This window comes from Erpetoichthys calabaricus, chromosome 12 (genome assembly GCF_900747795.2).
Source record: "Erpetoichthys calabaricus chromosome 12, fErpCal1.3, whole genome shotgun sequence".
Lineage (NCBI taxonomy): Eukaryota > Metazoa > Chordata > Cladistia > Polypteriformes > Polypteridae > Erpetoichthys > Erpetoichthys calabaricus.
The window spans coordinates 87408237-87435063 of record NC_041405.2 but is presented as its reverse complement, the minus strand read 5'-3'; the positions used below and the strand labels follow the sequence as shown (position 1 = coordinate 87435063).

Here is a 26827-nt window from a genome sequence, read left to right as displayed (position 1 = left end):
GCATGTGTACTGCGCCAACATTTTTGAATTCTTTACGACGTTCTACTTTGTCATCTACTCTTTGTCCTTTATTTCCGGCCCCGGGCGTGGTTAAATGTCTTTCTTGCGGGACGGCTTTGGCTGAATGCACACTAAGGAGTTGCGGTCGGATCAGCTGCTGTCTTGCTGCTGCTGCTGCTGCTGCTGGTGAGCTGCGTGTTTTGCTTGTCGCGCTGCACAACAATCATTTAAAAGCCTGTATAGCAGCTGTCCCTTTGTCTCACTGCCTTGTCTCGCATGACGTCAAAGTGTTTTCTGTGAAGATTAAGTCTTGTCTCCCTTCCAAGATTTTTTTTTAAAAGAGAGATATATTGTTTGCATATTGTGTGTGTGTATATATGTATATATATATATATATATATATATATATATATATATATATATATATATGTATTATATATAAATACATACTGTATTTATTTACTGTATATATATGTATGTATGTATGTAAGAATACAACTTTAGGTACATAATGTATTTTGAGGCAAACCTAATTGTGGGTTGATAGGCTTTTGCTGGGGTGTGTGTACTTTCTTTTATGTTAAGTTAGGTGTAGTTATTATGGTAATTCAGTTTCTACAAATTTCACTATGGTAGATTTCTCAATAATGCTAATAATGCACAAGACATAGGAATGTATGCTGTTCCAAATGTTGTGCATTGCTTGCAGCAAGTTTGAGTTCAAGGTCATGTAATCAGGCATCTGAAGCTTTCAAGAATTACTGTGTTTTAATGAGGATTTATAGTAGAGATGCTTCCTGTCAGCCTCTGCAGACCTACTTTATATGATTGAGATCCTGTTTTAGCAAGTAAACAAAAACAAGAACCTGTCATCTGCCAAATCATTGATGAATAGGTATTTGTATTGTATAGACAACAGAGAACTTTTACATGTCAAATGAAAATAAAAGTTTGCTTAATTTTTAATTAAAAATGTTTTTGAAATTATTATGCATTTTCGTGCTACATATGCTATAGGTAGACACAGGCTTCATATGCCTTTACCAACTTGGTCTACCAGGTCTGAACCACAGGTCTGGTAATAACATGTTCCAGTTACAAAAAAATTGTTGGTTAATTATTTATTTTCCCAACCCTTAAGGCTTCTATGCTGTAATGAGCTTAGAGGTTTTTTTAACTGCACAAGAAATTAATTGTGCTAAAAGTGGATTTTTTAAAAACCTACATATATTTTTATTTTTAGCTAAAAGTACTATTAACTGTCTTTCAGTTGTTTAGAAACACTTAGTTTTTCAGCAGGTTTTTAATATTGACTGGAAATGAAAACATCAGTTCAGTTCATTGTCTTATAAAAACATAAGATTGCTTTTATGTAGTTGGTTTGTGCAGTACTTTACGTTTAAGCCATGTTCATGTGTCTTTCAGTCATGTAATGAAAGAACTTATTGACACGGAGCGAGTCTATGTAGAAGAACTGCTGTCTGTCCTTTTGGTGAGAGCCTAACCCCTTACCTCTTAGACCTTTTAATATCGTATCTACAATGATAGTTGCATGTCTATGATTGGTTAGATTAATCATACAGGGCAAAGTATTATGATCCTGAAATGATAAAAGGTTGTTCTACTATCTTTTACAGGGGTATCGGGCAGAAATGGATAACCCTGCATTGTCTCCTCTCCTGCCTCCATTACTGCGTGATAAGAAGAGCGTCCTCTTTGGTAACATGGCTGAAATATACAACTTTCACAGCAGGCACGGCAAGAAAACTGATATTTTTCTTAGGCAGACATTTCTGTTTTGTTCGTAATATAATACCTAATTTCGGATTTTTACTGTGGCCGTGTTAATATCAACATTTTCTTTCAACTTTCAAAATATCCATCCATCCATCATCCAACCCGCTACATCCTAACTACAGGGTCACGGGGGTCTGCTGGAGCCAATCCCAGCCAACACAGGGCGCAAGGCAGGAAACAAACCCTGGGCAGGGCGCCAGCCCACCACAGGGCACACACACACACCAAGTACACACTAGGGACAATTTAGAATCGCCAATGCACCTAACCTGCATGTCTTTCGACTGTGGAAGAAAACCAGAGTACCCGGAGGAAACCCACGCAGACATGGGGAGAACATGCAAACTCCACGCAGGGAGGACCCGGGAAGCGAAACCCGGGTCTCCTTACTGCGAGGCAGCAGCGCTACCCACTGCGTCACCATGCCACCCACTTTCAAAATATTTCAGAGAAAAACATTCTTATTATCAGATAATATACTGCTGGTCATTTCAGCTCCCAAATAAACAGAAAAATAGAGTCTATTGGAGAAATATTATCTATTTGGCATATGGCTAGAACAGGTTCTGTTATTTGTCCCTCGCTATAACTTTTGGCTAAGTTTTTTTTCTTGCTAACAAACATAGGGAAACAGTATGTCCTCATGTAAATTTAATAAAAAATAACTGCAATCGTTAAGCTACATTAGATCTAAACTTGTGATTCTGTTATTATTGTAAATATTATTTATGCCAAAAGTCTGAAAAGGCCATGAAATCTATAGAAAATACTGTATGTAGACAATGAGGACAATGAAAGTTAAATTCTAGTAGAATTGTATATGAAGCATCATTGCCTCTCTGCATTTCATGGGTGAATGATGATCTACCATCAGGGTGACCTGAGATTGCACCCTGACATATACAAGAGCAAAAATGAATACAGATGTAGGACCAAATTCACTGCAATTGTAAGATCACATTTATTTGTATTTTGTTTTTTACTACAGTGAGTGTTATGCAAAATTAGTCAACTGTACCTGTAGTAGGATTTTACGATTTTTATAGCACTCCTGCTGAAATAATCCCCTGCCCCAATTCAGATTTCATGTACTGTCACTTACTGTCCTGTAGATTATGCTCCAGAAATTTAATTACTACCTAAAAGTAGCTGTTTTTCTGTTGCAGTCATAAAATATGTTCATAGAGTGTAACTATATGTGTATGACACCCAAGACCTGTGGGGATCTGATAATGCTATAACTCATTTTCTCAATTACGTAGATAATACTGAAGAGTTAATCATTATGCCGATAGCCTTTCCTAATAATCAAATTAATCCAACAGTCACCAAAGCATAATAATAAATATAGTCCGATTCGGACTATGTTTGTAAAAAATGCCTTGTCGTGCAAACTCTTCTGTAGAACACAGGTGCTATATAATACATAATGTGAGAGACTCACAAAGATACCCTTCACAACACTCCAAAGTAATACAGTGTAGAAAAAACTAACAGCATCTTTAATGTGCACTTTCCGAACTGGTGGCCAATCAATTTCTTAATTGGAGACACAGAATCTGTTCTTTTAAGTTTAAGGATTAATTGGTAACTGTATGTTGATCTATATCAAATATAAATGTATGGGATCATCCCCATCTCGGAGCACAATGCAACTGACCCATTATGTCCTTGTTTATCATAAGGGCATTTTAAATGGGATTATAAAAAGCATATATCTTAATGGCTGTTTAGATATTGCATTATATAATGTAGTTGTGCTCTATACCCATTTCAGATTTGTTTTGTTTATCCAAGCTACTGTCGATCAAAACAATTTTAAATAAACATTTTTTTTATTTTGTTTTTTGATACAGTGCATACATCTTTCATTGCTTAAATGGTTTAAACTTTATTTGTAATTTAATCATCTAGAATTAATTGTGCAAATGTTTTGTTTGAATTTATGAAATTTGTATAAATAATCCCTGCTGGCTGGGTAGAATTAATTTTTTTGCTGTGTGATCTTGAATCCTGAAAACTACCTAGGCATTCACCAACAAATTGGTGAATATTGGACAACATTTTCTATCAAAACTTCGTTTCCATCCATCCATCCATTTCCCAACCCGCTGAATCCGAACACATGGTCACGGGGGTCTGCTGGAGCCAATCCCAGCCAACACAGGGCACAAGGCAGGAACCAATCCTGGGCAGGGTGCCAACCCACCGCAGAAACTTCGTTTCACACAATTCAAACACAAAGTAATAGATACATTTTGGTTAGAATGGCAGCACAGTGGGTGTCATTGCTGACTGACAATTAGGGAGTCTTCTGTTGAGATTCAGGTCTGGTCCAAGTCCAATATTGGTCAATACAGGGTTTCTGTAGCTTCAGTCATGGTGACTGACCCTGTACTGGACTAAACAGGTTTGATAACAAATCAATGGAAAGTTAATTACTAAAATGTGTGCTCAGAAAAAGTGTCTTTTATATAAACCTTCATTAGACTAAGAACTTCGTATTTAAAGCATTTCCTAAAATCAGTGTTAGATTTTGTAAATGTGAGGGCCGTGCAAAAATATGTTTTCATATTATATAGTTTGGTCCTGAAAGCAGCAAAGGTACTTTGGATTTTACTTAAAATGTTGATTACTATCATTTTTTGATGCTGCTAGATCACACTCAATAGTAAATAAGTTTGAAATGAATGGGTCAATTGATGTGAATATGATATAGTTTCAGGCGGCACGGTGGCGCAGTAGTAGCGCTGCTGCCTTGCAGTTAGGAGACCTGGGTTTGCTTCCCGGGTCCTCCCTTCGTGGAGTTTGCATGTTCTCCCCGTGTCTGCGTGGGCTTCCTCCGGGTACTCCGGTTTCCTCCCACAGTCCAAAGACATGCAGGTGAGGTGAATTGGCGATTCTAAATTGTCCCTAGTGTGTGCTTGGTGTGTGTGTGTGTGTGTGTGCGCGCCCTGCGATGGGCTGGCGCCCTGCCCGGGATTTGTTTCCTGCCTTGCGCCCTGTGTTGGCCGGGATTGGCTCCAGCAGACCCCCGTGACCCTTTAGTTAGGATATAGCGGGTCGGATGATGGATGGATGATGTAGTTTCCAGTTTTACTTAAACTTTTGCATCAGAAAATGCACAAATAAAACTTACATGAATCTGTATTCCCATTAAATGGTTTTTAAAATTTGTGAAAGTCTGAAATTAGAGGGAAATTCAAAAGGCAAAATATTTTGTAGTACAGTAATCCCTCCTCCATCGCGGGGGTTGCGTTCCAGAGCAACCCGCGAAATAAGAAAATCCGCGAAGTAGAAACCATATGTTTATATGGTTATTTTTATATTATCATGCTTGGGTCACAGATTTGCGCAGAAACACAGGAGGTTGTAGAGAGACAGGAACGTTATTCAAACACTTCAAACAAACATTTGTCTCTTTTTCAAAAGTTTAAACTGTGCTCCATGACAAGACAGAGATGACAGTTCAGTCTCACAATTAAAAGAATGCAAACATATCTTCCTCTTCAAAGGAGCAAACAAATCAATAGGGCTGTTTGGCTTTTAAGTATGCGAAGCACCGCGGCACAAAGCTGTTGAAGGTGGCAGCTCACACCCCCTCCGTCAGGAGCAGAGAGAGAGAGAGAGACAGATAAAAAAAATCAATACGTGCCCTTCGAGCTTTTAAGTATGCGAAGCACCGTGCAGCATGTCGCTTCACGAAGCAGCTGCACAGAAGGTAGCCAACGTGAAGATAATCTTTCAGCATTTTTAGACGAGCGTCCGTATCGTCTAGGTGTGCGAACAGCCCCCCTGCTCACACCCCCTTCAGCGCAAGAGAGACAGAGAAAAGTAAGTTGGGTAGCTTCTCAGCCATCTGCCAATAGCGTCCCTTGTATGAAATCAACTGGGCAAACCAACTGAGGAAGCATGTACCAGAAATTAAAAGACCCATTGTCCGCAGAAATCCGCGAACCAGCAAAAAATCCGCGATATATATTTAAATATGCTTACATATAAAATCCGCGATAGAGTGAAGCCGCGAAAGGCGAAGCGCGATATAGCGAGGGATCACTGTAAATACATTTTCTGTTTTTTAAGTTTCTTTTTTTGCATATGATCAAAAAGCCTAAAATTGCTTTCATTTTATGTTTTATAGGCATGATACCCTTGTTAGCATTGCTGCCACATGAGCTCCTTTTTCTGGATTTAAATCCCATTTCCAGTGATTGTCCATGTAAAATTATGTTCATGCTCTCTTTGTGTGTTTGTATATGTGTTTTTCTACCACATCCCCCAAAGGCACATGTGTTAAGCTAATTGGTTAATCTAAACTAACCCTAATGATGGACTTATACCCTACTCAGGGTTGGGTCCTGCTTTATGCCTAGTACTACATCCTGCAGGCCTGCCATTTCAGGTTTTTTTAAAAAATCTGAAATGATTTTATATATGTTAATTATTAGTTTTTTTCAAGGTGTACTGTGTTTGTCAATTTTCTAGTTATTTAATGTTTCTACATTATAACATGGTTTATAAATTTTGATGCACTAAACATTACAATCTTAGCCATCTGTAAAATAATTATTGAGTTATCAGAAGAAAAATTTGATTTATAAGTATTTAACTGATCATTTTGTTGTGGGAAATATACTGTTTAAATCTGAAAACTGAAGTAGAGTACAGTTTTTAATTATGTATGTGATGACACTTTTAAAAAGGATCGTTCTCCCTTTAGATAACTGATGATGCCCAAAAGGTAAACCTGGCTTATGATTCTATGTTTGACAATGAGCACATGTGCCTTCATGGTATAATTTTGTTGTCTTCTCTTTCAGGATTTTCTTGAATGCCCTGGAGAGATGCCTGGAGACTCCAGAACGAGTAGGGCACTGCTTTCTCGAAAGAGTGAGTTGCACTTGGTCCTTAAGAGTGGAAATTTAAGAGTAATTAATAAGTTGGCAAAACAGAAGAGTACATGAACTATATTTACAACATGTTCATAACTCATCCAATATGTACCTTTCCTTAATTAATTTCTCTTCATGTTTTTCACAATATTTAAAAAATGAAATTAAGCTACAATGTGACAGTATTTCCCTTGTAATAATCCTGACTTGTTTCCATTGATTCTGGGATTTTGTCATAGCCCATGCAATCATTAATTGGGTTAAGAGGATAAGAGAATATTTTGTGTTACTTTTCAACTCTGTTTAGTAAACTTATTCTTATATGGTCTGCTTCCATTACCTTACAAATTTATAGTTACTAGCCATCCCCTGCGGCTCCGCCCGCATAGTAGTGAAACAGGAAAAACTTTAAAAATCAATAAAACAAACAGGTATCGCTAGCTAACTGGAGGCAAGGTGCACTCCAAAACACAGAGGTTCACCGGCTTGAACCGAGGCTGGCGTGTGAGTGAGGAGGGCCCTGACCGGCTCCCTACTCCTGACGTCACTCTTCTCCCTACCCTTGGCCTGCAGCCTCTGTCTCTGATTAGTGAGAATATATCAGTCCTGCAAGTGAATTATGATTCTTAGCGTGAAGAGAGAAGTTGCAAAATCAACCGTAATGTTCAAGCAAATTATAGAAAAAAATGATTTAAATCCGTTAAAGAAGTTCTCTCATTCACGAGCTAAGCGGAGGTAAGTTACACGCCCTGAGGCTGGCGTGTAAGTGAGGAGGGCCCCGCACCCTCCCCTTGGCCCACTGTGTCTTTCTCAGATTTGCGCAAATTAATCGGTCCTACAAGCAAACTATGATACTTTGCACAATGAGAGAAGTTGCAAAATCAACTGGAATGTTCAAGCAAATTATAGAAAAAAACGGATCTAAATCCGTTAAGTAGTTCTCTTGTGAAAAGCAGACAGACGGACAGACAGACGTTGGGTTTTATATATAGAGAGAGACTAGCAAACTACCTGTACTTCGCAGTGGAGATGTAGTGTGTTAAAGAAGTTATGAAAAAGAAAAGGAAACATTTTAAAAATAACATAACATGATTGTCAATGTAATTGTCATAGGCTTATTTTAATATTGAGAATGAATTTGTGAATTGTAACGAAAAGGCAGGCCAACAATAACAGGTTTGAAGCAGTGAAGTAAATGAAAAGGCAGGAATCACCAGCAGGAAAACGTGAAGGAAGGTGAACAATAACAGGCTTGAAGCGGTGGAGTAAAGAAGAAGGGAGCAGTGAGCATGACGAACAGCTGAGGAAAGTAAGGAAGCGAGTGAGGAGGCACATGAGTGTGGGATGTCATTAATGTATATAGGCAGGGAACCAACCATGTGGTAGGTGCGCGGACAGCTGGCGTGCTGAAAAAGGATGGGGGACCGGGGGCGGCCCTTGTGCATCTCTGCCGTGAAATAAATCGCTTGTTAATGCAAATAAGGAATGAAACCACCAAAAGGAGAGGTCAGTTCCGAAAGTTCCTCGCAGCATAATGGTGAGAACCGGCAAAAAGAAGACGTTATTTTCGAAAGTTCATTACGGGGCACGGCGCAAAAATGAAACATACTTAACATTTGTAAGTACAATGTAAAGAATGAGCATGGGAAGTGTGGGCTTCCTATGTATATTGGAAGTCACAGAAATAGTGAGGAGGGGTTTCCCCTATCTATATATACAGTTTAGGTGGTACACCCATTTCCCCCCCCCCTTGGGTGTTGCAATAGGACATGAAACAAACGTAACTTTTGTAAGTACACTGCAAGGAATGAGCACGCGAAATTTCATATGCCCACCTGTATGGAAAGTGGGAGAATTAGTGATGAGTCAGTGAGAGCTTTGCCTTTTATATGTATAGATAATATTCTCAGGTCGTGGGGGCCAGAGCATGCCTTGGCTGCATTGATGCAAGGCAGAAAATATTCCTGTACAGGGCCTCAGTCCATTGCAGGGCATTTAAAGTAATTGTATAGTTAATGTAAAAGTTTGGACTATATGCAATAAAACTCAAAAATGCCATACTTAACTCAAAAATACCTGGAAATGTGTGTATAAAAATATACACATGCATTCATTCATGTGTACAGTGATGGACTTACAACCTGTGACCTTCGACTGCATTAAGAAAGCTTGATATTAGATACAGTAAATGGATGGTTGAATGGAGGCACTATCATCAGTAGTGTATATATATTTCTTTTTTCAACTAGTTATGTTAATCTGCCTAACTATTAATGCGTATGTTGTAGACGAGAAACAAGGTAAGACAAACGTAAGGTTAAGAAAACAAAATTCCATTATAAAGATATTCCAGAGAAAAAGGAATCTATAACAGAAGTTTGTTATGCTAAATTAGTTTTTTAATATCTAAGACAAGGACCATAGACATGGTCCATCTAGTATTGGTATATTGATCATTTGGGGGCCCCTATAGCTAGAAGCTCTGCAGTTTGCAATAGTTTGGTTATCCTTGGATTTTAGGATGATTGTACACCCTAAAGTCAACGCATTAATATTGTGTTTGAGGTGAATAGGTGCCCCACCTTGTGCCATGTGCACATTTAAAGTAGCAGAGTGGTCCTAGACTAATGGATAGAAAGAAACTAGATGTCATTGTGAGAAGGCAAGTGCCACTAAGAGGGTGTTGTGCTCGGCCAAAAGGGTAGTAGACAGGGGCCAGACAGGCCATTAAAACGCCTACAGACTACAGTTCCCACCAGGCAGTAGGCATGCACTAGGGCTTAGGGGAGGATGCCATCAGTACAGTCAAATATTTGTACCAGCCAAAGTAGAATCTTGTCTAAGACAGCAGGTAAAGAATTTTCCTGTCAACTAATTTGGAATACAATTTTATTCCCTCGCTGGATTGAAGCTTTTGCCTTAGAGTACGTCTTTTGTCTCATTGTGAGTTGTGTTTAGCCATGTTGAATTTCTTAAAAAAAAAAATTCAGTTTATTTTCATCAAGACCCATTTCTGAGAAATTTTCAGGTTGTATGGCATTGCCAAACCCTTAAGGAACAATGATAATTTCTTTCAACCCACCAGAAGAACACTTATACAATCCCAAAAAACTCTTTTTTGTGAGTTTATTGTTTGCAAAGTCGCATGTAAAATAAACATTTGTGTCAGTTATGCAAAACTTCGTTGCACAGGGAAACTCATCTGTTTAGCTTACCTACAGTATTATTTTGGGATGTTATATTAGAAGCAGGTATCAACAATGGGTGGATGGATATTATACATCACTCACAAAGCAAGATTTGTGCCACTAGACAAAGACACTTCCAGCCTGCTCTGTGTTGGTCGGGTATGCTGGTAGGAAGTTCATTACACTGTGTACATGTGACAATAATTGAAATGAACCAATGCCACTACATTTTTTATCAAACCAAAGCCTTACATTTTTGTAAGAAGCCAACGCTCTTGTACACTTTTTCATAGAGTATGCAACTGTATTATGAGATAAGTAGTAGTAGTGCCAAGCTATTCAGAATATGGTAGAAAGAGGATTAACGATGATGGTGTTAGTATCTTTTACTGTTTCTTGATTATAGACATTTATTTAAGTCCATTGTATGATGAGGAGGTCATAATTTTAGGCTTTGGTGCCAACACAGCATTGAAATTTACAGCAATTTCAAATCAACATTGAATGAATCAACTTTGAATCATTGTTATAATATTATCAAAAACATTCACTGGTGATGTCTCCTGTAATAATAACCTGCAGCAATGTTTTTGAACCTAATTCTACTCTTGCCCCTTACTGTACATTCTTTCTGAGGCCCATGGATTCAGTTATTCATCAAGCCAGTTTATTAATATGACATTAAACATTTATTCGTTAAACCACACTAAACAAGTAAATATAAAGAAGTAGTGTTCAGGGTTCCAACCCAGCATAGAAATTATTGACCCTTGAGAGCAGAGAAATTGATAGATATCAGAAAGGTAGTGTAGATAAAGAATGGCACACTTTCATTTCAGTCAACAATAACAAAAGGGTTAACGTTAGAAAGCACATCGATACTATATATTATATGCAACAAATTAACATAATTCTTGATCAAAATCTTTAAATGCCTTTCAGACAGCCTTGGAGTCACAACTCCTCCTAACCCATTAACAGATATGTTTGGTGTACTTCCAGATGGGCTTAAAGTGGAAAAGGACAAACAAACTCTAATTGCCTTTACTACACTGTTGGCATGTAGACTTATCTTGCTCAACTGGAAGAATCCTCATTTATCTTTATTCATTTATTAATTTGTCTTTTTACTTTTTTTTTACTAGCTTAAAGTTTTACTCTGCTGGCCTAGCTCTCTTTCTCAGGGTTGGGGGAGGGGGGGATTTGTTTCGAACCTATTTTTGTAAAACTTGATTTATCTGCATGGAATGTTATTTGATTATAATAAAATCAAATAAATAAATAAATAAAATAAAATGGAGTCTTACATTGGACGAAATGGGGATGAATAATACAAAGAAAGACCATAAAAGCATGCAAGGACTTTCACTAGCCTACCCAGCAGAGGCTCCCTGAGACCAGCTTACTCCCAACTACAGCAGTAGTCTTTGGCCTGACTAGGCCCAAAAATAGGAAAAGTGGTTTTAAATTTAAAAATAAACCTAACCATTTGCAGAATGCCTCACAACAGGGAAAATCCTTGAAAAACCCCAGCTTGTGACCAAAAGGCAGGAGATAATCCTTTATAAATAAAAATATTTGTTGAAAAGAAAGAATAATGAAAGGTGTTCAGAAGACCAAACATGAGGCAATCCTAAGGCAAATAAGTCCCAATACACAATCTAGTTATGAAATCCAAAAACAATAGCACAAAAATCAAAGAACTAACAAAAAAACAAAGTAGGCGATACTCACAAAATCATTCCAAATACACTTCAGTGAAACACTGCCTGAACTCCTTTACTATGGACTGAAATAGCCAGAGGGTGGTCTCAAGAGTGGTAATGTCAGTGTTGCCCTTCCTCTTGGGGAACCACCAACAAAGCACACAGAATGAAGGAGTATTGTAGAAGATAGTTCATAATTACAGTCATTACAAAAAATTCTGATTAGATGCTGTGCAACTGACAGTGGGATCGGCTTGTAAAGAGGCATGAGCAATTGAGATCACTGTGGCTGCTCCTCATTAGCTGCACCGGGAGTTAAATGAGTCAATGCCTGCATCACCTAGATGAGGAGATCAATTTTTGGAGCTCAGTTTAGTTGTTTGTAGCAAAAGCAGTTGAAGAGGCAGTAGGTGGTTTTCTTTGGAAAGATGAAAGCGTCAAACCTGTGTAGTGATTGTGGAGGCAGGGAAGACACCGGAAGTGCTCTGCAGGTACTGATTTAGAGGTGGCAGGGTGGATTCCCTGCTGTCTGCCTGGAGATTGCAGTGAAAGGGCAAGTAGGTACAGCAGAGTTGGGATGATGGGCATGATGGTTGCTAAGTCAGAGCCGCACAGATGAGTGAAGTCACTGGGAGATAAACTGTGGCTGGCTATGGAAGACACCGCACTTAGAAGGGAGTAAGCAGTGCGAAACAAGGCACCACTTGTGTTTTTTCATAGGGAACATGGTGAATTAAAGTGAGGCAATCACCACTCATGTTCTGAGTGCAAGGTATACTTCTTTGGTGACTGGAGTCAAATTGGACTTTTTTTCTTTTAATAAATTCGAACAAATGGATTTTGTACATTTGGTGTTAACTTTTTATTACCCTCATTTTAATTAACTGGTTTTATGAAAATCTATTAACTGCACTTTGGACATTTTTGCTTTAAATACATATGCACTTTGGACTAAAGGAAAATTTTAACCTTGTCTCTCAATTGCTGTTGGCCCATTCTCAGTTACGAACTACTAGTGGCTCATGGGGACAATGTGCTGTTGGTTACGTATCCCAAACAGTGACCCATGACAGTACTATTAACTTAAAATAGACAGTGAGGCTAGCAGTCTGCATTAAAACTGAAAGGTGCAATACTCGTAGCTGTTGTAGTGAAAACTGAAAAAGTTACCTACTGTAGTAGCATCAGCCTCAACTGACAGAGAATGGTGTTTATCAATTTCTTGCAGGAAAACAAGAAAAAAAGTACCGGTACTCTTAGAAAAATTAGTAAACACTGTTCGTCATACATGGTGTTTTGCTTTGTTAATATTGCTTCCTGGCAATTTTTGTGTTGCAGAAGTCCAACTTCCAGATGTATGAACAGTATTGTCAGAACAAGCCACGGTCTGAACTGCTCTGGAGACAATGTTCCGAGAGCTTGTTTTTCCAGGTAAATTCATCCTAACCTACCCTTTCTTATCAACAAGAGTTACATACTGTATCTGTTTCACTGAAGCTGTCAGACTGGTTGATTTTTGAAATGGCATAGTCCTTGTGTGTGTAAAATTGAGTGCATTGTGTTTCACACAGCAGCTACTGAGTTTTAGGTTATGGTACTTAAGCCAAAAAAGGGATCAGTATAAAAATACGTTTATTCCATTTTGTTTGCCATAAATTCTAATGTTAGAAGTCTCTAGCTTAGTTTTCTGTGTTGCTGTAGCAGCTTCATTTCATTTCTCAGCTACTTAAGTTCTTAAGTTAATTTCCATTTTTAACTAGACTTGACAATTTCTCAGATGCCTTCTTTCAGCTTTTGGTGTATATTCTTACAAAGTTTAAAAATGCTAGAATAGATAAAGTATTTTTTAAAATTTAGAAAAAATGCTTCATTTTATGTGGAAAATTATTACATACCAAGATTACGAAGAAATAATTTTAATTTGAAAAATACTGAATTTGTTCTTTAAAATTTTGACAATCTCTAGTGCATCATTAGTGCTTCTTTTTGTGAACCATTCATGGTAAATATTCATGGAATTTAATTTGTGTGTATATATGTACAGTAAAACCTCGATTATCCATCAGGGGTTGGGACCAAGGCCATGACGGGTAAGAGAAAAGGCAGATAACAAAACAGTTATTTTTAAAATGATATACAGTAGATTAGTTTAGCAAATAGTCGTATTTATTTACACAACAAAACCACATTCACAAAATTTAACAAAATTAATTAATTCATATAATATTGTAATGATCATTGTAACAAGCAAATACAACTCAGAGGTACTGAACTTTTTTAAGTTTTACTTGGAGTCTTCGTTCCATAACAAACGGTGCCCTATCTTATACTCTGTTATCTGGGATACGGAGCACACTTCCAAAACAATAAAAGAAAGCTTTCCCTACCAATCAGTTTATCTCCTGCCTCTTACATTCTTTTCACTCTGTACCACTCCTGCTTAGAGTCTCCTGACTCCCTACTCAAAACTTCTTTCCGCCACACCTTCCTTCTTCTCCCAGCTTTTCCTATAACTCATTTCCTAAGAGGCATTGTGATATGACAGGTCCGCGGCTCAGTAGGAATGGCCAGTTTATAAATTAATAATTGCCGCACTCGTAGCTTAGAAGGGGTGTGGCAGTGTGGCAAGAATGGTTCCCTGGGCGTTTCCACACTGAAGTGCACAGGTGTGGGATCATCCATGTTCGTTATTGATGCCGGGAGCTTCTAACCGCCGCACTTGTGCCACGTCCCCATTATAAATAATAGGAGCGTGAGTGCGGAGGGAAAAAACAGATTGAAAAAGAGAGATGAAAAAAGAAAAGGACAGAGGTTAAAAAGAATAAAAGGGAGAAGGCTGGAGAAGGAGCTGGTGCAGGAGCGAGCAAGTGAGAGCAGGCTCGCTGTGATGGCGATAGGCAGCTGGGAAGTGAGTCCTAGCAGAGTGTTTGGTTGGCACTTGGGGGCTGGATGGATTGGGTCACACCTGCTGAGTTTTACAGAGGAGCAGGAGTGAACACGATTGAGGACGGCTTGCCGCGGAAGGCAGTGGGAGTCAGAGGCTTGGGAGGTGGAAGCCCTAGCGTGAGCACCCTGGTCGCTGGGGAACCCGAGACTTGGTCTGGCGGAGCCATACGAAGCCAGGGGTCGGAAGGCTACCAGACCAGTAGGAGAAGATCAGCTGCAGGTAGGGAGACTCCCCTGGTGCAGGACCCAGATGGGAGAAACATGGGAGCCGGCAGCTAAAGAAGGAACCAGGTTTTTTAAAGGGCTGCTTCCAGTCATTACTGATTTTTAACCTCATTTTTAAATGGAATATTTATTGGATTATTTTGACCTCTACATTGCACCCTGTTTTTATGGATTATTTATTTATTTGTGGATTTTTGATGCACTGCACTATTTACATTATTTGAACACTGTTTGGTTTTGACTGGTTTTGGTTTTTTAATAAAAAGCACCATTTGCACTTTGCACCTTCCCCTTGCTTCGTTTGGCGTCCTCATTGTCCAGCTCATCCGGTTACATTACCGATGGTGTTGGGTTCGAGGGTTCCCAAAAGGGAAGTGGGAACATGGAGCAAAGACCCGCATCGTCACAGGCGTGTCCGCCCCTTACAGAACAAAAGCCATTTACCTAGTCCCATCACTTACAGCATTCCATTCTTTCTGCTCCTCCACAGCACATCACAAGCTATATGCATGTCACAATATATTAACAAAACATAATATAACAGAATTTAAAAAGAAAATTACAATACAGAAGAACATTAATACAGAATAACATTACCGTCAGTGGTTTCCATTTTCGATTTGTTTTTCAATGTTGTCGGCATCATGCTTTATATTATTCACTGTTGTTCTTCCTACTCCATAAACTGAAGCAATACTTGAAGCACTTTTGCTGTAACACCACACGTGTACGTTTATCAGCCATAACAGTGCATAGTAGATTAATTATAACAAAAGAGAAAAGCTAAGAAACGTTATTAAAACTGAAGGTATGTAACTGACACTGTGATTTCAAAATGTGGCATGAAAAGTGGTGCTGGAGAAGAACACCAAGGAGAGAGTTGTTCTATTGTGCATAGCTCGTAGCGGGATTGCACGGCTGTAGTAGTACAGTAATAGGTAGGTGCTGGCGTGCGGAAAGTTTTGTTTTTTTTTTAGTTTTTTGGCCCTGACAGTTAATGAAGACAGAAGGTTATGTAGTGTGATGACAAAGTGATGAATAGTTGAGGTTTTACTGTAATAGGAGGGACCCAAAAATTCACAGAATTAAAAATATATTATACAACTTACAGCAATTTCACTTCAGTGACCGTCAATGTACACCTCTTGAGATTCAATACTTTTGACCCAGTGCTACTTCCGTTCCTGAAAACATTTCCTGTGCTCATCTTTGTTACTGTGTCAATTGCCTCCAGCGATTTGTATGTGCTGGGTTTTTTAGCAAATTGTCTGACCTTCAGCCTCAGTTTTAATTTGGGGAACAAAAAACGTCATGGTGAGATCTGGTGAATTCAGTACATGCAAAGGAACAACTGCATTGGATTCGGACAAAGGTGTGCGTACAGGTGTGTTATCATGGTGCAAAAATAAGTTTTGCTTGCTTCTTGATGCTTTCCCACAAATGCCTTAGTAGTTTAGTGTAATGTTGGTAATTAACAGTCTGTTCTCTTAGAAACTCTTAATTAACAAACCTGCTAATGTTAAAAAATGTGATCATCATTGTTTTGATGTTTGATATGACCTGATCTGCTTGTAGAAAAAAATCATGATTGTAGAATAAATGTCAGAAATATGCATCTCGATGAACTTAGCATTGTGCCACTTGGCAGACTGTTTAACAAGACTTTAAACATGTATTGACCAATTTTGAGAATTTCTATTTCCTCCCTCATGAATTTCATGTCATGTCATTTTCTAACCCACTTAATCCAGACCAGGATTGAGGGGTATGTATGTATCCATGTATTTAATATTCTGTAGATACATTCCACACTGCCAATAGGATAACATACTGTACCTTTAAACCAGCTAAAGTGTAATATTATATTTTATTTTAGGGATAGTTGAGTGGATAAAGGTTTGTAATCCTTAATACATTGTAGACAAGTAGTAACAGGTAAAAAATATAGATGTTACAAATTTCCTCACAAATCTGTAATATGTCTTTCTCCATTGAAGGAGTGCCAGAAGAAACTTGATCACAAGCTTGGATTGGATTCCTATTTACTCAAACCCATTCAGAGACTCACTAAATACCAACTTTTACTAAAAGTGAGTAAGAAAATCTATAAAACATACCAATAACCCTGTCATGAGCATTATTTGGAAGGGTTCTTTGATTGTGCAGCTAGTAACTATCATGTCATGCAAACAAATTAGTTAAACCTGTAGGCTATCGAGGAAGAATTGAAGTGATCTCCTCTTCAGTAGTAACCTTGGTTAACGCAGGAAAGATTTGTGAGAAAAAGGGGAGAGACCCGTCAGTTATGTCAACATAAACATTTAAAGCAAATTTTATCACCCAATGATTTAATGATTCGTATTAACCTCATTTCATTGCATATGGTCTTGCTAACTCCTGCTTCTTAATTTCCTTCCTGATCTTTTAGGAGCTACTAAAGTATAGCGTAAGCAGTGAAGGGTCCAAAGAGCTAGAAGAGGCGCTTGAAGCCATGCTACAACTACTTAAATCAGTAAACGACTCTATGCACCAGATCTCCATTACTGGTTATGATGTAAGTATTTGTGCTATATGCTTCAAGTAACTTTTTGACATCACAATAACAAAAAGATAACCACTAGAAAAATAATTCAGTCCTTTAAAATTTCACATGCTTTTCAGTAGAACTGATTTCTAGTGCCTGTCTGGATGGAAGCAGTATAGAGTTTATAGTCTCAAAAATATAATCTTGCCCAAATGTGTGGTTTTTCAAAAGAAGCATAGTGTGGTCCTTTAATGCAGCAAGCCTGTTAGTTAATACAGTCAGACCTCCATATCCAGGAATAATGACTTCAGCAAGCAACATGCCACTTTTCAGAATATCTAATATTTTTATTTTCTCATCAAGAGATACCAATTTATGCTGACTCTTAGCCTTTGAGGGATTGCTTTGACCACTTTATTACTTTTTAGAAGTAATTTTTCACAGAAACAAAGAATGTACACTTTGTGACACCGAGAACTTTGCGTTTTGTCTAAGAGCTACAAGTGTAAAGATGGAAAAAATTTCCCACCTTTGGGATTGGTAGTACTCAGAAGCCTATGTAGGATAGGTAAGCAAGGAAGAGCTTTTCTTTTATATAGGTGGAGATGGATGGCGAATGGGGTTGGTCAATATACAGAGTAGTGCAAGGGTAGTTCATGTGAGCGGAGCTAGCTAACTGAAGAGCGGTGTGGTAGCTTAGCAATTGGATGAAATATAAGAGGTGTAAATTTACTTCTGAGACATTTTATTCAACTCCTATGGTGGTAGGCAACAGCAGGGTATTCCTACAGATCACTTAATTAACGTGAATTCAGCCTAGTACTTTGCGCACAGCAAATTCAAATTTTGCTTTTTGGAACATTCTGGATTTTGTTTTTTTCAAATATCAGCAGTTTGAAAAAACAGATGTGGGACCCACGGATACAGAGGGCTGACTGTATTCCATAGAAAGTACAAATGGTTACATAACTAAAATGGTCAATTAAAGATTACATGGTGGTGCAGTGATTGGCAATGTGGCATCTAAGCTCCTGAATCCTGGGTTCAGATTATTTCCTGGGTACTTTGTTTTTGCAATTTGCATGTTCTACTCTTATCTGTGTGGATTTTCCTAAGATATCCTAAAAACTTGCATGTTAGGTTGGTTGAATACTCCAGATTCACCAGTTATGATTGTGTCTGGTGATAGACATCCATCCTTTACAGGGCTGATTCTCACCTTACCCACTGTGCTACCAAGATTGGAAAGTAAGAGAATTAATTTTTCCCATATATGCAAAAAATAAATAAAAACAAGACTGTTTGTCATAACTCATTTGTTATGTTATGTATCTGCTCTGTCCTCTTCAGGCAGATTTCTCCTGGTTATCTGTATTTTTTTTAAAACCAATATTGAGAAGATGCAAAAAAAATCATTTTCACAGTTACATACAAAATACAAAAATGTAAATATTGGGTATACTGTAATATACAAAATGACCAGCAACCAGAAGGCTATGTGTCATATCCGCCTAACCAGTTTTAGTACTTTATGTGATGATATTTGTATTAGGAAGCGTCTATGTATCTCTGATTCACACTCTGTATAATCAGTATTTCCATCAATATTTACTTGTAGATATCTATAGTATGATCAATAAGTTTTCTTTTACATCAGACCCATGAGTCCCTTAAGATTCGTATTTCTGAGATGTGACAAATAATCTACATGTAATCAGTTATCTGATAGAAATCATTGTGCCTTTTGATAAAGTCATATTTTACACTTCAGTGTACATAAATAAGGCATGTTTCATGCACACTTCTGTAAACTAATTTGCTAAATGAATGGGTAATACTAAACCTTATTTGTTATACCTTACTGACTTACCAAGTAGTATATTGTACATGTTTTCTATTTTAAAAGGGTGATCTAGATCAGCTGGGACGACTTCTTATGCAGGGCTCCTTCAGTGTGTGGATCAGCCACAAAAAAGGGCCCACCAAAATGAAGGATCTAGCTCGATTTAAGCCCATGCAGCGACATCTGTTCTTATATGAAAGTGCCCTACTGTTTTGTAAGAAAAGAGATGAACATGGAGAGGGGTATGACAAAACACCCTCATACAGCTTCAAACACTACCTTAAGGTAAGACCTGGCTTATTACCTTATAGTAAATGATGCAGTTTATTTGGCTTACAGTACGTGGCAGGCTGAAGGGTTTTGTTGGAAATGCTATTGAAGATATTCAGGAAATATTTAGTTTCATATCTGGTCAAATGTCTTGTAAAATATGCAGAAATACCATTTTTTGAATTGGAAGTTTAAGCCACATCCCCCCACATTTGGCATGCTGTCTTCATATTTATTATCTCATGCTAATTCTGCTGCGGTGGGCTGGTGCCCTGCCTGGGGTTTGTTTCCTGCCTTGCGCCCTGTGTTGGCTGGGATTGGCTCCAGCAGACCCCTGTGACCCTGTATTAGGATATAGCAGGTTGGATAATGGATGGATGGATGCTAATTCTTATTTTGGATATAGTCATTTGTAAATGGACTAGTCAGATGTCAAATTGCAAATATCTGCTAGCGAAAACTGACAGACTTTTCCTAGACTGGTGGTGACAGAAGTCCTGAATTAAAATCTACATTGAAATAAAATGGAAAGTTCTCCTAGTTGTATATGCTATTTGAGATACATTCTAATATGTATCTCTAATTCACAATCTGTATAATCAATTTAGTTGAACGTGTCTGTCATTCTCATTTTCACTAGGTTAACACATATAGCAGATATCTGAAATTTGAATTTTATCTAGTCAATTATAGTTTATCTAAAATGTAAATTAAACATGTCACAATGTAAGTATAACCTGTAAAAGGAAGGTACTGAAATGTTAAAATGTTTTGCTTATTATCTACAAATACGCAGTCCTGAAAGGGACGGTAGAAATTGTTAAAGGGAAAACATTCATAGAGGAGAAAACAGTTAGGTATCACGGCTTGAAAAAAGTGAATCACAAAAAACATATTTAAAAACCTTTTAGCAGTTTGGTGCTTAATTACCTGCACCTTTACTTGCTATGCTACAGCTTGAAAATGACAAATCAGTCCCCCAGAAATTCTCAAAACTAGATCACTGTGCTCCAGTCTCAGCTTAGGCTTCTATCTTAAAGTTAAAATGGAAGCATTCATAGAAAAAGAAAACATAAGGGCTTTCAAGCAAACTAGCAGACACAACAAGAAAATATTGTTTTGCAACTGCAGAAGTAAAGAAAATTAGGATAAAAAATTAAAGAAATGTGCCATACAGCTCAGTGCACTTGGATGAGCAAAACACAAGCTTCACTTTCTGTCTAGTGTGATTTTGCCACTATGCACTTTAGTCCTACAACTGTTTTAATCATCTACCTCTCCAAGGTGAATAAGAGCTTTTAGTAATAATAACAAAGGGATTTTCCCACAACGTTTCATAAAAAGTAATTTCTATTTATTTTTTAATAGCCTGTTCTCTAAAAAATCAAGAAGAAACAAATTTAATAACATTCATGTGGTATTCTTTCACAAATTGTGTTTTCATGATATAGTGATTTGCTTCTGACTACAGTTTGACTTTTGATTTAGATGAGTGCAGTAGGAATCACTGAAAATGTAAAAGGTGATGCAAAGAAATTTGAAATATGGTATAGCGGTCGGGAAGAAGTGTACGTGGTCCAGGTAAGCAAAATAAAAACCTCTTCTGTAACATAGCATATATTACACAGTGTTGTAATGTTCTAACTCTGCTCAGTTCTGAATCTTTTTGCTTCCAGGCTCCCTCTATGGATGTGAAGCTTGCCTGGCTAAATGAAATTCGTAAGGTGCTGACCAACCAGCAGAAACTTCTGAGAGGTTTGTGACTGCTTATTGCTTATTATATGCTCTGATGTAGTGACATTATGTTACCAGAAGAGGTCAGAAAAAACCTTTTAGATTTTACAGGGTTTGTCAAGGTTGTAACAAGCCTTTTAATCACTGAGATAATTTGATTCAATTTGAGAAAGTCACAAGGGTATTTTATGAAATATGGTTAGTGAAGCACCTGAGAAATTTTTCAGGAAGAGGAATGCATGAGAATTCCTTAAAAAAACAATTGGAAGCTACACATTTGTTTCACTTTGCTATTTGAATCTAATAAGCTAAGGTCTGCACTGCAAGGGGAAAAGTGGGATAAGGATTTTTTAGAACACATACTTAAGGCAAGGATGCCTAGATAAGCAAAGGGGAAGAAGTCAAAGAAATATATTGTACTAAAAATACTTAACCTAAGAAGTATGTGGACATATGCAGTTTTGCAAGGAGGAACAGAGATACACATAAAGGATACAGTTCTTTACCATGCTGGTTTTCACTTTTAATGGAGACCTATAAGCAAGAACCGCCCATTGTATTTATTTATGCAGTACACTATGGATCAAATAAGTAGTTTTATTAGTGCCATGAGTGGGTTTTAGGTCAAGCTGACTTTAAATGTTTCTGTTATAAGCTGTAAGGTAACACAACTGGAGTGGTCAGAGCTGGGTCTTTGAATACACTATAGGTCATTTGTTTAAAACAAAAGCACACCAGCAATCTAAGAAAAAAGAAACAGCATTTGGTAAGGTGTGTGTGAACATCCACTTTGACATGAATGGGTCAAAGAGCTTTTTAATTCCGAGGCCTAGGGTAACTACAAAAGTACACTTTATCTGAGTCTTGTGCGCATTATTAGATTAATCTAAGTATAGTATAAATATGTGTAGTCACTGCTTATCTGCTGTGTTTACATTTGCAGAGAGTATTTATCATACCCATATGCTAGCATGATTGTGCATAAGATATGTTTTTATGGTAATATGTTGGTGTATGTGCTTATTTACAGTGCTATGTGTCAAAATGTACTAATATTCTTCTTGAATCTGCAGATGGCTCGTACAACTTTAGTCCAACCTCACAAGGAATTGAGCTATCACCACCTTTGTATGACAGGTAAAACCTAAAAACAGCAAGTAAAAAAAAGGAATTGCCATGCAAATCAAAGGACGGGCATTTTATTTAAAAGAAACGCAGTATTTTTTATAAGTTTTTATATAACTGTAATTTAATACAGTACAATATTCTATCATATGATTTATATGAATGCTGTGCATTTGTAATTCTGAATGTAGTGCTACTTGAATTTTGTTTTCAATACTAGTGGTCTGGTCTTTCTGAAAAATGACAAATGTCAGTATTAATGATTTTAAATGTCAATTAGTGGACAAATTAGGCCGTGGGTTTGTTCTTGGTCTGAGACTGTGCTGCACCACTATTAAAAGTGTGCATTATTCAGCTGTTCATTGAGATAATTAGAGATCTTTACTACTGGCCAACTCATGCTAATCCTTTGGTTCTTGATCAAACATATGTTGATAGTCTCTTACTAAGCAATCACATAAACTATGCTGAAAAGTTTCTTGTTGTAAGTAAACATTTCACAAGTTAGGTATATCAACAACAAATGAAGTATATCACTGAAGAAAAAGAAGGAAAAAAGTAAAACAAATGTGAAAACATTCAACTGAAAAGTTGAACTAGGAAACAAAATAAAGGATTTAGGACTCATTTTTGGTAGTATGCTAACTTGCATCATCCATCAAAAATGAAAACGTAATTCCAATTGAAAGACCAAAGAGAATATTACTAAATCTGTTTTTGTTAGTTGAATACGTAAACTTTATTGAGATGGGAGACATGAATATATTTTATGTATTTTCTTATCCCTTGGTATTCATTATTCTGAAAAAAGTGCCCTTGGTATTCATTATTCTGAAAAAAAGTGCTGTCTAATTAAATTTTCATCATGCCTTTTTGAAGGCATGGCACAGGTTCTCATGAGGCAGCTTATTGATGAATTTAACAAAAGATTTGTTGTATTAAACTACAATATACTATAGTAATGTAGAAATTATTGTATCTTTGTTCCTACTTGGTCTTCACCTATTTCTGACTCTGAGATATTGTAGTTAATTTGTTTTTAGCAGCTTGTCACCCATATTTAGACAAAATTATATAAATAAAATGCTACAGTAGAACAATATATTTATTCAAATGGTGTGTTTGAAAAAGCAGACATAAGTCTTTAAACTGGATATCACTGAGGAGACTCAAAGGAATCTCACAATGTAAGAAACAAGCAGATGATGAGAGCCAGGACATTTTAATGAATATTATCCCCCAACAAAGAGATGAAATATCCAAGTGTGGAAAGCTTGGATCCGACACACACAGGCAGACACAGAACGTCTTAAACACACACTTTATATTTGCAACCCCTATTTACAAGCCCAACCCCTAGTGCAGTAATCACCCAAACACACAGTCCTTTCAACTTCCTTCTTCTTCTTCCTATCGCCTCCAACTCCTCCCAGGAAAGCTCTGTCCACTTCCACCCGACTTCAGCTCCTGGAATGGAGTGAGGCGGCCTCTTTTATATCTTCCCCGGATGTGCTCCAGGTGCTTCCTGATCTACTTCTAGCAGCACTTCCTGGTGTGGCAGAAGCGCTGCTCTTGCACCCGCAAGCACTCTGGGTGTACCTGGAATCTTCTTCCGGCAGCACTTCCTGGTGTGGCGGAAGTGCTGCCTTCCAGGGCTCCACAAGTTTCTGGGCACCCCTGGCGGTGACCATGGGCACCAACCGGGTTGAGCTCCCAAGCTCTGTTCCTGTGGCCTCCACGAAGACCAAGGCGGCTTCCCTCTCATGCCCGGGGAAGGTATTGCTCCTCTCCCGGACCCTCCAGGCGTCCCAGCAGGGCAGGACCCTGAGCCATCTGCCACACCAAGTTTCTTGGTTATTAGCAGTTGTATAGTTTGATAACGATTAAAATAACACAGAAGATTTCTCATTTCTCAGAAGTTCTCATTTATGCATAGTAGGATCATGAACATAATACTGTAGTTGGCTGGAAACCAGTATTACTTGCATAACCTAAAGACATTTTATGTCAGCACTTAGGACTCAATATTCTATAGCTCTCAAACTTAAACTTTTGTTATTGCCAGTCAACATAGTGGCTAGGATTTTTTTAAGAATTGAGGTACATTTAATTAAATGAAGAGGTGATAAAATAAAAAATAGACATTGCAATATAAAAAACATTTTATACTTTAGTCCCATGCTTGGAATTCCTTGTGTTATAGCCCATCAAAGCTGCTTTATTCAGAAAACTAGGCTTGGAAAGATAAATGTGAATAAGACTAGTAGATAAGTATCTTTTTTTTTTTTTAATTACTAGTAAGCGACAGAGGGCATCATTTAGCTCTGAAGAGAATGAGTCTGGAAGGACAAGCCCAGTTATGCTTGGAAGCAGTCCAGGTCACGTAGAAAATCTCTCTCCTGAACATCAACCTCAGCGCAGGAGTAAGTATATTGGACTAGTTTATGTATTGAAGTAATGGTATAAAAATATATCTTCTACAAATCCATATTTAATTTTGCTTAGTCCTAGTCATTGTCACAGAGAGAAGGAAACTGCTCTGGTATCAGCTGAAACAGTATGAAATGGGATATTAGTACACAGCAGGACACACAAAAAATATATATACAAATTTTAACAGCAGGATCATTTAGGATAGACACTTGAAATGATAGTGTTTATTTGATCTGTAGAAATTAAAATCAATTTCCGTAGGAAACCCACACAAAGACTGAATGAACTGAGCTCCACATAGACTGTTTTCTTGGAAACAACCATGGCCTGTACACATTTGGTTTGCAGTCTTTGTCACTGCCTACTTTTAATCAACCAATCACGGTTAGCATGGTATGCCCACTTCCCTAGCTTCATTTCACCAGAATATATTGTTAGATAACACTAACAGTGTGGTAATACTGCAATGAATGGTTGGGTAAAATACTAATAGAACACACCGTTATTAGTGGTGTTTGAGATTTTGTGTTTATGTTGTTTGTAATTTAACTGTTAAAGGAGTCTGGTAGAGACTGCAGCTGTAGCAATGTTTCTTCTAATTGCAGGGCAGTAGGGAGACTGTAAAATGCTCAGGTAGAACATACACTGCCAGTTTTTAGTAGTACAATGCACCTAATAGGAAGTAAATAGATAAAAGTAATATCCTGATTTAACAGAATCTAACGGTAAACTGTTGTGATTACTTTTTTCCCCTTCGATATTGGTCATCTAAGGTTGAAAAAAAATGTATCATATGTGGCAGCAAACAACATCCTACTACATACACAGCCTATAATTCACAACTAACACCAGTGTAAACACTGAAATGTTTTATTTATATTTAGAACAAATTGTGCTATATAGGTGGTTACAATTTTCTTAGCAACACTGCTGTTTCTGAATGACTTAAGTAAAAACATGAATTATTCAAATGCTTTCAAACTGATTTTTAACAGCCTAAACTTTTTGACTTGCAGAGCTACTAATCCATCTAAAATATAAATTATTCAGGCCAATGCACATATTTTGTGTGGATCTCTGTATTTTCATTGTTCAGCCTAGTTTTTTTTTTGTATTTTTATACTGTCTTTATTTCTGTAAGAAGCCACACTAAAATGGCAAAGTGTTATAGGTTCCTCTCTAAGAAAATTAAATTAATTAAAAATTAATAGTGTTGGACTAAAGTCTGGCAAATAAAATTAATGTTTAATTCTGGTACTTCCTGTAAATGAATGCTGTTTTAGGGCTTAATAATAGAAGAGAAAATATGTGCTTCATCTATAAATTAATTAGGCACAGAGTTCTGTTCCAGTGGTGAATCCATCTATTCATTCATCCATCCATTTTCTAAACCCACTTATCCTGAGCAGGATCCTGGGGCAGCTATAGCCTATCCCAGCAAGCATTGTGTGCAAGGCAGGAACAACCAATGGACAGGGCGCCAGCCTTTCACCACCTGATCACATACACACACAGACACACATCGGAAGCCAAATTAAAATCACCAGTCACCCTAACCTGCATATCTTTGAACATATAGGAGGAAACCAGAGCATCTGGAAGAAATCCATGTGGACATGGGGAGAACATGCAAACTCCACTTTGTGAACACTAAGGACTTGACCCCAAGTCTGCTTATTGTAAGGCAGCAATACCTAAACCTGATCTTTAGAAGCAAAGTCTGATGTTTGTAGTTATAGTACTGGCACTTAGATTGGACTGTTACAGGTCTCTGAAAAGAAACTATCTTGGAAATATAAAAAGGGATTGTGTCATGTATAATAAGAATGAAATACAATGTCTGGACATGGTCTCCAAGGATAATGAATCTGTGTTGCCCTTATTAACATGTTATAACATTATACTGTTGCATGCTTATTCCATTATTTTAACAGTGAAATATGTTTTTTCTTAAAAGGTCACTTGTTATTGTGTAAATAATTATTGCTCCTACCTGTCTTCTCTGTCACTATACCACAAGTGAAGACTAGTTTGTTAGGAACCTGACAAGTTGAATACAAAAAGTTAGAGTTCTGAGTAATGTAAGGGTGATTACTGGAATTAAGTGGTAAATACAAATTTGGTCTTCACGTTTCATGCATTGA

The 26827-nt window shown here is 37.5% G+C and overlaps 1 protein-coding gene across 5 annotated transcripts in view; it reads left to right on the top strand.

Moving 5' to 3' along the window:
- The window catches only part of mcf2a (MCF.2 cell line derived transforming sequence a), a 165348-nt gene that overhangs the window by 125866 nt on the left and 12655 nt on the right, over positions 1-26827 (top strand). For all 5 annotated transcript variants that reach the window (XM_051935224.1, XM_051935223.1, XM_028815810.2 and 2 more), the window contains 11 exons: positions 1426-1492; positions 1638-1753; positions 6618-6687; positions 12922-13014; positions 16752-16844; positions 17183-17308; positions 19185-19406; positions 20880-20972; positions 21068-21146; positions 22199-22262; positions 24549-24673. In XM_051935224.1, coding sequence (XP_051791184.1) covers positions 1426-1492; positions 1638-1753; positions 6618-6687; positions 12922-13014; positions 16752-16844; positions 17183-17308; positions 19185-19406; positions 20880-20972; positions 21068-21146; positions 22199-22262; positions 24549-24673 — 1148 coding nt within the window. The remainder of the gene's footprint in view (positions 1-1425; positions 1493-1637; positions 1754-6617; positions 6688-12921; positions 13015-16751; positions 16845-17182; positions 17309-19184; positions 19407-20879; positions 20973-21067; positions 21147-22198; positions 22263-24548; positions 24674-26827) is intronic.